At 37.8% G+C, this 12,523-nt stretch overlaps 1 protein-coding gene across 6 annotated transcripts in view; it reads right to left on the reverse strand.

Moving 5' to 3' along the window:
• The window catches only part of ppfia4 (PTPRF interacting protein alpha 4), a 505,408-nt gene that overhangs the window by 102,722 nt on the left and 390,163 nt on the right, over positions 1-12,523 (reverse strand). For 4 of the 6 annotated variants that reach the window (XM_051924406.1, XM_051924404.1, XM_051924402.1 and 1 more), the window contains 4 exons: positions 12,241-12,382; positions 4,665-4,891; positions 3,035-3,266; positions 1,683-1,718 (listed from right to left, as the gene is read on the reverse strand). In XM_051924406.1, the coding sequence (XP_051780366.1) occupies positions 1,683-1,718; positions 3,035-3,266; positions 4,665-4,891; positions 12,241-12,382 (637 nt within the window). The remainder of the gene's footprint in view (positions 1-1,682; positions 1,719-3,034; positions 3,267-4,664; positions 4,892-12,240; positions 12,383-12,523) is intronic. The other 2 variants (XM_051924403.1, XM_051924405.1) reach the window with 2 other exon arrangements.

A 12,523-nucleotide genomic window follows, 5' to 3' on the forward strand; every position in this document is an offset into this window, starting at 1 on the left:
CGCCTTCCTGGTGAGGTGTTCCGGGCATGTCTAACCGGGAGGAGGCCCCGGGGAAGACCCAGGACATGCTGGAGGGACTATGTCTCCCGGCTGGCCTGGGAACGCCTCGGGATTCTCCCGGAAGAGCTAGAAGAAGTGGCCGGGGAGAGGGAAGTCTCAGCTCAAGCTGCTGCTCCCGCGACCCGACCTCAGATAAGTGGAAGAGGATGGATGGATGGATGGATGCTGTAGAAACCCAGGATATGTTGTAGTATAACAATACAGTCACATGCTGATTTATGAACAAGTGAGTTGAGGCGATTTGTACTTAAGGCCATAGGAGAACATCCATCTATCCATTATCCAACCCACTATATCATAACTACAGGGTCACGGGGGTCTGCTGGAGCCAATCCCAGCCAACACAGGGCACAAGGCAGGAAACAAATCCCAGGCAGGGTGCCAACCCACCGCAGGGCGCGTACACACACCCCCCAAACACACACTAGGGACAATTTAGGATCGCCAATGCACCTAACCTGCATGTCTTTGGACTGTCGGGAGGAAACCCACGCAGACACGGGGAGAACATGCAAACTCCATGCAGGGAGAACCTGGAAAGCGAACCCAAGTCTCCTTACTGCGAGGTGGCAGTGCTACCAATGTGCCACCATGCCACCCAGAGGAGAACAATAAGGTAATAATGTTCTAGAAACTGCAAAAACCAGTCACCAGAATACATCTTTACTTATTATTATTATTATTATTATTATTATTATTATTATTATTATTATTTCACTGGGTCTTATATATTTTTTGACTCTTGGAGGGACCTTTAAGGTTTCTTTTGATCGGCATTGCTCCATATGGCAAATTCTTATACATTCAGCCCTCACTGCCATCCTCACACCAACGTTTCTCAACCTTTATATTCCCACAACCCAGTTTTGCCTCTTTTTAAATTCATTGACAACCCACTAGCAGGAATTGCAAACTGCTCCCTTGGTGAGACGAAAGTGATCGGGGTCCTCTTTGGTGAAACAAACTCACTTAAAAATGGGGAAATATATCATGCAGTGCTTAGGTGACCCACCATGGCTCACTGGCTTAGGCCAAGTGGTTGAGAAACACTGGCTTAGGAGACCCATTGCGAGCCACTCACAAACCAACCAACAACAGCAACCTGCGACACAGTGGTTGAGAAACACTGCCTTATACAGACGCGGTGTGTAGACATTGAGACTGAAAAATTGGTTTGTGCTGCTCCATACCAGCAGCTAAATTATACATACCAGTGAGCCACACCAGACCCAGAAACCTCAACTGCAATGACCTGTACATCATGTGACCGGCATGTGGCCAATTTGACATATGCCCAAATAGCTGACCCCAAATGCAGCTGTTAAGCTGGCACACAAATTGCCCTTCTGTCTTTTTTGTAATACAAAGCCTCGCTTAGACAAGTGGGCCACGGCCCCGTGGTGGGAAACTACTGGCTTAGGAGGCCCATGGCGACCCTCTCAGAAACCAGCGACAGTAATCCATGGCCCAGTGGAGACATGACCAGTGGTTGGGAAACACTGCCTCACATGGACACATGAGGAAGAGGTGAACTGGAGCATGACGATTCATTATTTAGTGACAGACACTGCTTAGTATAAAAAGTACAAGAAGAAGAAAATGTTAGAAAGAGCTGCACTTACAAGAACTTTTCTACGATGTTTCCGTAAGTCACTAGGCTGGCAGCAGTAAGGAAAGTGGAGACAAGCACAGTTAATAAATTACAAATAAATGCTAAATCTGTAAGTCAAACTGAAAAAAAAACAAAAACAGCCATGGTTAGTTTGAAAAACAATGCTTTTTAGATAGATAGATAGATAGATAGATAGATAGATAGATAGATAGATAGATAGATAGATAGATAGATAGATAGATAGATAGATAGATAGATAGATAGATAGATAGATAGATATGAAAGGCACTATATGATAGATAGATAGATAGATAGATAGATAGATAGATAGATAGATAGATAGATAGATAGATAGATAGATAGATAGATAGATAGATAGATAGATAGATATGAAAGGCACTATATAACAGATAGATAGATAGATAGATAGATAGATAGATAGATAGATAGATAGATAGATAGATAGATAGATAGATAGATAGATAGATAGATATGAAAGGCACTATATGATAGATAGATAGATAGATAGATAGATAGATAGATAGATAGATAGATAGATAGATAGATAGATAGATAGATAGATAGATAGATAGATATGAAAGGCACTATATGATAGATAGATAGATAGATAGATAGATAGATAGATAGATAGATAGATAGATAGATAGATAGATAGATAGATAGATAGATAGATAGATAGATAGATAGATAGATAGATAGATAGATAGATAGATAGATAGATACTACTTTATAATAATTGAATATTCCATTTCCATTCTCTCCTGCTGTCTGTGATGGTCCTCGTCTCTACTTGCAGTGCATATGTTTTCTACCTATGATGGAACTAAGTTTATGTGTTAAAATATTTTTTACCTTCTATTGTATTGTTGTTTCCATACTGTACCAAGTTCTAAGTGGAAGGGTGCCTAATACGGATAAATATAAATCAAGTGACGTTATGCTCAGACTGTCGGTGGGCTATGGAGACCATATCTTGAATACTGTGTGGTGTTCTGGTTTCCACTTTCCACAACAAACATAGAAACACTAGGGGTTGGGCAGAGAAGAGCTAACAGGCGCTACCCTGGACTGAAGGACATGTTTGGCTCTAACAGGAGTAAGAAAACTAAACCTTTTTACTCTTCAACAATAGAATGTTATTTGAAGATCTAAACAGGTCATCAAAATTCTCCAAGATACGGGACTGTGGAGCTATAAGGTAGCAGTGATAACCACGCCTCTACCATACCAAGTAGTCAAAATCCAAACTCCAGTATGACCATGGCATAAAAACGCCCATTGACATATTTCATTTGATAAATAATTTCAGAAAAAGAGAACCTAAAAATAAGAAAGCCTCACCAGTGTCATGATGCCAAGCTCGTGGGCAGTCGGGCGAGAAGACAGCTTAGGTGTGGAGCGGCCACTGACGGGAGGTGAGGAGCTCACCAGGGACAGGGCCGTCACAGAGGTGGGGATGGAGGAGCGCGGTCGTAGTGGGGGTAAATTTAGGCCATCCATACTACCGCTTGTCACTCTGCTCTCAATCTCCTCGGCCCGCATCTCAGCAGACTCCTTCTCCTCCTGGATCATCCTGACAAAGCAAAGACAAAAGGGCACAGTCTCGAGTTTATTTACACATAAGGCGGACAAGTGTGATTCACAGGTCTGCTGAATATCAGCTTTTGGCTGCTATTGAAAGATTAAAGAATTACACAGAAAATGAGAACTACCATTAATTGTCCCAAGGTGCTTCACAAGTAGATAGATAGAACTTTATTTGTCCCAAGAGTGCAATGTGGCTTTTTATAGAAGATTAATAAATACATAATAGTTCAATATTATGACAAACAACAAAACAGAATGACTAAAAGGAAGAAGAAGGTCATATTTAATTTTTGTCTTGAGAAATTACTATAATAAGCAAACAAATGATGGGTTTGTGATGAGATCTGTGCTCAAGCTGGAGCAACAAAAGTCCTCTGAGATGGCAGGAGTGAGGTGGGACGACACCTTGGGGGGATTTGACAGGAGTTCTTCTCAGGATGTGTCACTCGGTCCTCATTTGTCTCTTAGCAATCAAGTTGCATGTTATGACAGTGGTGTGTTCTGTAACATTTCAATATTATTATAATTGAACTATTGAGATCATTATTATTACTGTTTGTACAACTTGTTCTTTGCTACAAAATTATTTTTCATTTCTCTAAATCTTACACTTAATTTCACAGTAAAACTTTGCAAGGACTTAATTAGCTATGAAGCACTAGGTGCTACAGTAAATAAAACTTAAAAAATAGATGTCTTTCTGCCATAATGAGGTGGTCATGTACTTAATTTATTTTACATATGTAATGTACGATTTATTACTTTGTCTACAGCTAGTATAATATACAGTAAATGAAAAGATGTTCACTTGATTTTATATCTATCTATTATAATAAAAATTTAATGTGATATTGACAAAAAGGTAAAAGCGAAAAGAGATCGAATATATGGACATAGGTGATATGACAGAAGTACAGTATGTAGATATTGTTTGGCTTTAAACGTTAAGTCAGAGACTTGTAGATCGTCTAATTCGTGTTGCCATCAGGGAACAGTAGTGTTTCTTCCCAATGAAGAGGCCTATCCGCGAGGATTAAAAGTTCTGTTGTTTGCGAGCAGCAGAGACGTGAAGTTGCTGGCGCATAGCGCAGGCAGGGGGGTTGGCGAGCGAAGCGATAGTAATATATAAAAATAATCATTCTCAAGGAGGTAGAAGAAAAATGTGAGTTGGGTTTTTGGTAAAACTTCATTGCTGTTAGACAACTAATTGTCGTAGGTTACCGTAGAACGGTACGACTAGAAAGTGTTATTGAGCCGACTTCAGGTCTTTACTGGACTTGGAAGATTAAGCAGTATTTCATATATTGACACTGATTATCAAAGTAAAACAGGAACAGCCACTGTAGTAAAAGATCCTCGACTTCAAACTCGCTTTCTTACTTACCTGATCTCCTCATTAATGGCGTCTAGCTGTTCCTGCAGCATGAGAGCCAAAGTCTGGGCATCTGAGTGGCCGCTGGGGGACAGAAGGTCCATGGAGCTGAAGATGGTTTCATGGTCATCATCATCAATATCGGATAACTCTGGGTCACTCTCAATGGTGTGGGCTATGCTGGTTCTGAGGCTGGCCGACTGGGGGCGCTCCCAGTCCTGGTCAACAATCGGAAGGATCTGCAAAGAAATGAAATGAAGGTCTTAATCAAAGTGTACAGTACTTTACATTTCATTTAAAAAAAAAGCAAAACAGATGGAACAGCATCCGAAGTTCTATTTATTCTGTGTCAGTTTATTCTGAACACGTCACAAAATTTCATGTCACAGTGGGAATTTCTTTTCAATGAAGTAAAACAAAGGCATTCATAAGTTTCATCAAGACACTTCCACTATATAATTTGTTATCATGAATTATTTAATTACTAATCAATTAACCAACCAATTACATTCCCTCTTATTCCAAATACAGTATAGTGTGAATTTCATTTCATCAATATAAACAAAGAAAGGCCTTTCATGACTTATTCACAAGCCTCATAAAGAGCCCTTAAATAATTCTTTTTATCTACTTGTTTAATTACTAATCAAATAACCAACTGATTCATTCAACCGTATAGTAATTGATTACATGGATCACTAGTTAAATGAAGTAGATGGCCGATTAATTATGAATCAAAAGCTCCCACTGTTAATAAAACTTTACTAGTTATTGAAGTGACTAAATAATAAATTAATTGTTTGATTTATTACAATTCAAACACACACTCAATTAACAGAAATCAATTACTTAAATCTATTACATCATGAATCTATTGGTTGATCAACTGGCATTATGACTCAATCACTAAATCAATTAGTTATTAATATATTGAGTGTTTGAGGCATAATTAATCAAATATTTGATTGGTTCATTAATTTGATTTGTTATTTTATTAACTACAACTTAAATATTCTGCTATTTTATTACTTAATTTACCGATTAATTGCTTGATTGATTATAATTTAGACAATCAATCAATTCATTAATAGCTTGAATAAAAATTCATTATGAATCATTCGCTCAACCAATCAATTAATTATACTCTGTGTGACTGACGCATAATTAATCAATTATTTGACTGGTTCATTCATATTTATTTGTCATTTTATTATTATAACTTAACTATTCTGCTATTTTATTACTTAATTTACTGGGTAATTGCTTGGTTAATTATGATTTACACAGTCAATTCTTTTATCAATCTTTAATTCAATATTGTTTTTTGTATCAGTAATGCTGCTGCTGGAGTATGTGAATTTCCCTTTGGGATTAATAAAGTATCTATCTATCTATCTATCTATCTATCTATCTATCTATCTATCTATCTATCTATCTATCTATCTATCTATCTAATTAGTTCATTAATAGTTTGAATAAAAATTCATTATGACTCATTCACTTAATCAATTAATTATATTCTGCATGAACAACGCATGATTAATCAATTATTTGATCGGTTCATTGATTTTATTTGTCATTTTATTAGTTAAAATAAATAAACACTATTTTATCACTTAATGTACTGCTTAACTGCTTGGTTAATTATAATTTACTCAGTCAATGAATTATTTATAACTTGATTATTCATAATTATGAATCAATAACTCAATTAGTTGATTATTTATATTTTGAGTGATCAAGGTATAATTAATCAATTATTTCATTGTTGCATTGATTTATTTTATGCTTTATTAGTTATGATTCAAATGAAAATTGAGAAGAAGTAAATGAAAATTTACTCAGTCAATTAATTCTAAGTCACTTCAATTAATAACTTGATTCATAAAATAATTATGGATCAATCACTCATTCAATTAATTATGAATATAGTGAGTATGTGAGGCATAATTAATCAGTTATTGGACAGATTCATTGATTTTATTTGTTGTTTTATTATTTATGACTCAACCACTCTGTTATTTTATTACTTAATTTACTGGTTAACAAATGAGTTAATTATAATTTACTCAGCCATAATTTTCTCAATAATTTATCAATAGGATGAGGGATTGAATTATAATAAATCATTTATTAGTCAGGTTCATTGAATTTGTTATTTTATTTGTTATAACTTAATCATTTATTATATACTTTGAGATGGACTCATACTTAATTGCTTGAGTGATGTAAAATTGATTGATGCAAAATGTATTGACTGTGTGATTGATTGATAATTAATGGCTTAATTGGTTTATTCATTTATTGGTTGATTAATTATAACTCAATCAATTCATAGATTTATTAAATGACTTAATGCTAATTCATGTAATATCTAATTCATCTAACTGTCAACCAAAGGAGAAAAGCTTAGATAATTCCATAGCAGTTAGAGGCAGCTTTTAAAAGATGTAACTGCTAAATAATGAAAAACAACTTACTGGTAGAGGACATCCAGAAAATGAAGCAGAAAATGGTGAGACATATACACAAGTTAGAAAGCAGCATAGAAGTAAAGTCAGCAAAACAACATTCAACTGTGTCTCTCTATTTACCATGCAGCTTCAATAGACAACACCAAAGACGGGAGCTCTTAAAATGAAATAAAGGGCAAAGAAGGCAACTCAGATCACACCTTTACAGTAGGAGCGAGCAGAGCACCCAGGGTCACTCAGGGGACAGTCAGTGGACAAATCCCATGTATGTTGGAACACTCTCATTCTTTACATGTCTTTAAGAAAGTGTGACGTCAGTGAACTGACTAGATTTGAAAAATGACCAGGGGCCTCATGTATAACGCCGTGCATAGAACTCACACTATAACATGGCGTAAGCACAAAAGCGGGATTGTGCGTACGCACAGAAAAATCCAGATGCAGGAATCTGTGCGCACGCATACTTTCACGTTCTTCCACTACATAAATCCCGATCAGCGTGAAAAGTAACGCACGTGCACGCGCCTTCTGTCCCACCCCAACTCCTCCCAGAATTACGCCTCTTTGAATATGCAAATCAATATAAATAGCCTTCTGTGAAAAGACAATGGGAAAAGCACAGGGGAAAATATAAGAATTTCAGCGAATACCAAGTGGAGGCAAAGGAAAAACGTACTATTTGTTGGTTTAAACAGTGGTATAATCAACAAAAGAAAGCTGATCGAGTGACAGAGTGTCGGAAAAACTCGAAAGATCAAATTCACAAAGTTGCACAGTGCCCAAAATAAAAAAGAAATCACATATCAAAGTCGCAGTGAAAAGGCAAGTCGTAGCCCACCGTCTGAGTGTCATATGAAAGCTTATTAGGGTACAAACAAAAAACATAGGCACACAGTGGGAAAAAAGCACGAAATGTCAACTTTAATCTTGAAATTTCCACTTTAATCACGTAGTTTATTTTGCCATTAAAGTAGAACATCATAAACTTCATCTTAAAATCGTTTATTTTACTAGTTTCTCAAGTAGCATGTTAAAGTCTTTGTTCTGTATTTGATCTTCTATGTGCTCTATGTGTGTGAATCACTACGTGCTTCCGTTCTTTCTCTTTCTCCGACAGGACACAGAATGCATTACATTCGAGATATTACAGCTCTCTGAATAATTAAAATACTGAGATGTATACATGATATCATTATCATGATGATAGGAATGAAAGCATGTTATTAAACATGGGAACACGGTGGCGCAGTGATTGTTCATATCTCACGCAAGAGGCTTGCTGCGCCATGTGCGACCTTCCATGAAATAATTTATTACAGAAGTACTGTCTCTTTCAAACGTACTAACCTCCAATTCCTGTCCATACTTTTCTTTCTCCAATCGCCACACAATCAGCTCTGTAATAGACGTTAAGCCATTTGTAAGCGTAGAACGCCGATTCTTCAAAACTTTTAAGGAACATTGAAATATCTTCGTAGTACATGTTTAATTATTCTATTCGTCTATCCTTCCAGTGTCGCGTCAGCACCAGCAAGAATACAGCGCAAGGCAGGAGCTATCCTTGAACTAGCTATACGCTGCGGCACCGTGTCCTCACATGTTTAATTATTAACAATACAGATTATTTAAATGAAGTTAAAGTTTTACCTGTATACTATAAGCAACATATTTTGCTGCATTTTATCTTAAAAATGATATTGTCATCATACGCGCTTTATAAGGTAGCGCAGGTTGTGCAATATTATAACTGTAGTGCAAGTTTACAGTGAGGTGATTGTACTTATAAGTACAAACAGTTCTACAAGGAGCACTTGATGGACTGATTGAGTGCGTTTATAGTTATTGGGATGAAACTGTTTCTGAAACGCGAGGTCCGTACAGGAAAGGCTTTGACGCTTTTTGCCGTGGTTGAGGTATGTACTTGAAACTGTTTACCGATAATTCTCTTTCCGATCATCTGCTGCTGTGATTCACACTCAGATACAGTGATATAAATACTCCGAGTGGTGCAGTGAGAGTAATATGGAAAAAGATGATCCGCAGTGGCAACCCTTAATGGGAACAGCAAAAAGAAGAACAAGATGCAGTGAGCGTAAAAACGCTAAAGCAGTTATGGTATTTGGAATACTATGGCTATTCCCTGGCCCATTATATTGCTACAGGTTACACAGGTTAATTACAATCAGATGCATTACACTAATAAACAATATGCAGTTAATTTCAGTGTATTTATAAAGCCGCGTCAGGAATGTGGAGCTAAGAAAGAAAGGATGAGCACACGGGAACAGTAGTTTGACCATTCTGTGGACCATTATATTGTTACAGGTTAATTACAATCAGATGCATTAAATTTATGAACGATATGCGGTTAATTTCAGTGTATTTGATAAAGCCGCCGCCGTGGATGTGGATCTAAGAAAGAAAGGGTGATCACACAGGAACAGTAGCACTGCTTTGACGCTGGGTGCCGCCAGTCTGCAAAACCGAGGGGAGAAATTGCGTACGCCAGGGTATGAGTTACCGTGGAAATGTGCGTGGCTTTACGCCAAGTTTAGGTTTTATACATCGCGATTTGAGCGTGGAAAGGTTCGTACGCAACATTTCTGTACGTACGCACCGTTTATACATGAGGCCCCAGGAGAGTAGATGAGTTAACAGAAAAGGAGTCAAAACACGAGCGCCAAAGCCACATTTTTTGAATGTAGAATAACAAATGAAAAAGAAAAAGCTCAGCTAATGGTCAATCCATTTACAGTACATATACTATAATATACTGTATATACTGTATATATATATATATATATATATATATATATATATTATAGACATTAGGGAGCGCTCCAGTTACCCAAACACCCAACACAAACAGACACACACAAATACAAGGTAAAAACCCGAAGTGTCTTATGTTGTGGGAAAACTCTTCTCAGCAAGTGTTTCCCATCACTCAGCCACAAGTACAATAAAGCACTGTATAGCACACAATTCTTTTTCTTCTCTTTCTTGGTCTCTGTCTCTCATTAGCTCCTCTACTCCTCCTTGCAAGCTGTATCTACCTTCCTCCTAACTGTGGTTCATCCTTGTAAAGCAGGCATCTCATTTTATCTAATCCCTGCTTCCAGTGACATGACGCTGCCGCTGCCTAAGGTCTATCTATCTATCTGTACTATCACGTACTACTGGGGCTAGAACCTTGATTTTGGAATTAATTGAAAGATTATGAATCGATGCAAACTGTTATTGCAAAAAATGTGAGGTGTCAGCAACTTTACCAAACTGACCTGCACTCATGGGTCTTTTATGGCAGAGTGATATACAGGTAAAATTCCATTACAACAAACTGCCAGGGACCTAAAAAATATTTCGTTGTAATGAAAATTTTGTTGTAATGAGATTCTGTATTTGTTGCTATAGTGCTTTCTTTAACTTGCGCCCAGGCATCTGCAATCATTTAAATAGCGTCTTTCACATTAATTTTAATCTCCTCCTGTCTACAAGTTATGCTGATGAGAATTTCTTTCAGCATTTCCTTGCGATAATACACTCTCAGGGTGTGAATGGTGCCCAAATCCAATGGCTGAAGCAGTGCTGTGCAATTGGGTGGGAGGAATTGAACGCCAACATTATCTAAATGTGGAAGCATGTTGTGGGCAGCACAGTTATCAATCAGAAGCCGATTCATCCTTTTCTTCTTCTTCATATTGTGAAGTTTCTGAACTCTTTTGGGATCCCTCCCCCACACCCAATGGGAACGTCCCGAATCGCGATTGCTGCGTCTGTGGAAGATTGTTTGTCCGTTGATGGGGCAGGGTAACTGCAGGCTCACAGCGGTGCAATGAGGCGCCACAGAAGTGAATCCTAAAAGATCGTGGGCGCGCTATAAGTCCCTGTCTTACACCTCAAAACACGAGGCTTAGTCTCAGTACTTTAGCAAAGCCATCTTTATTCTGCTTGAAACAGGAACAGCACAGTTATTTATTGTAGCGTGATCTGCCACTCTGCTATACACAGACACAGCTGTCAGGCAGGGTTGTGTCCAGGTTAGTGACCAAATAATCCTGTTCCCTGCATTTACCATATTCCTTGCATCACCCATCGAGATCTTTTCTGTTTGCTTCGGCGGCGAGACACAGCAGAGTTATGAGCCTGCTGTTGCCCTGGCAACATATAAACAGTCCTCCACAGATACAGTGATCGCTCTTCGGCGTGTTGTCCTGTTGTGGGAGGTCCCAAGAGAGTTTAGAAACCTGACATTTTCTTGAATGAGTGCCACATTAATAGGAATGTTTCTTGAACGAGCATCACTGAACCACATAAAAACGGCTTTATCGACGTCTTCAAATGCAGCAGTTCACATACGTTTGCAACCCGAGATTTTCCTTCTTTTTCTGCTCGGTCTTTCAAGAAAGTTGACAGTGTCGATGGTGAAATTCCAAATTCACTGGCAACGTCTTTTTTCTTTTTGCCACTATCAAGAGCTGCAAAAATGTAAAGTTTTTTTTTTTCAAATATGAACTGTTATCGTTTTTTTATGTCTGCCATTTCTATAGGAGGGTGACACTGAGTTAAATTCCAATGGATGTTTTTCAAATGTTGATAAGTAATAAGCAAAAGGTATCACTGAAATCAAACACCGGAAAAAAAAACAAAAAACAGTAAGAGGAAAGTTCGAAGAAAGAAAATTTTTTACAGTGTTTCTGTTTGGGGATCGTTGAGCACAACTGAGCTGTGGCCGCAGAACTAACTGCTCTGTGAATGATTCATTCGGGCATTTCAAGGTCTTTTGGGCACTTCGTTGTAATGAAAGTATCTGCTGAATTTATTTCGTAGTAATGTGATTTCTATAGACTTGTGTCATATGGGGAAACTGTCGGGACCATAAAAATAATTTGTTGTAATGAAAACTTCGTTGTAAAGATATTCGTTGTAATGGAATTTTACCTGATTAATACTAAAATCACAGCTTTATTTAGGACAAGTTATGTGATAAACACATCAGATTTGTTTAACTTGTCTTTAAAGCGTTCTTCCACACCAATAATACTCAAATTTCACACAGGCATACTATTGCAATAATGTATAAGGGACTTCTTTCCAAGAAGCAGGAACACCACCTTTGTGGGCTCATCCCGCAGGGCTGCCAGTCGTCCTTTCTTTGCCCGGCGGATGACAGCAGGAGTACCGAAGTGTTCAGCTGGGGTGTCAACAACGGAAGTTATGGAGAAGCGGAGATCTGTTGTGCTACCAAGTTGAGACCTACAGATGAGAAACAAAACAAAAAAATGATTGGAAAGGTCTGATAGTTTTTACAGCACTTGCAAATAAAGAAGTCCATCCTGTAGATGACTGGACTCTGTGTAGATGAAAACAAAAGAATAAAAGTTAAGAATCAGGAGG

This window comes from Erpetoichthys calabaricus, chromosome 3 (genome assembly GCF_900747795.2).
Source record: "Erpetoichthys calabaricus chromosome 3, fErpCal1.3, whole genome shotgun sequence".
In the NCBI taxonomy this organism is placed as follows: domain Eukaryota; kingdom Metazoa; phylum Chordata; class Cladistia; order Polypteriformes; family Polypteridae; genus Erpetoichthys; species Erpetoichthys calabaricus.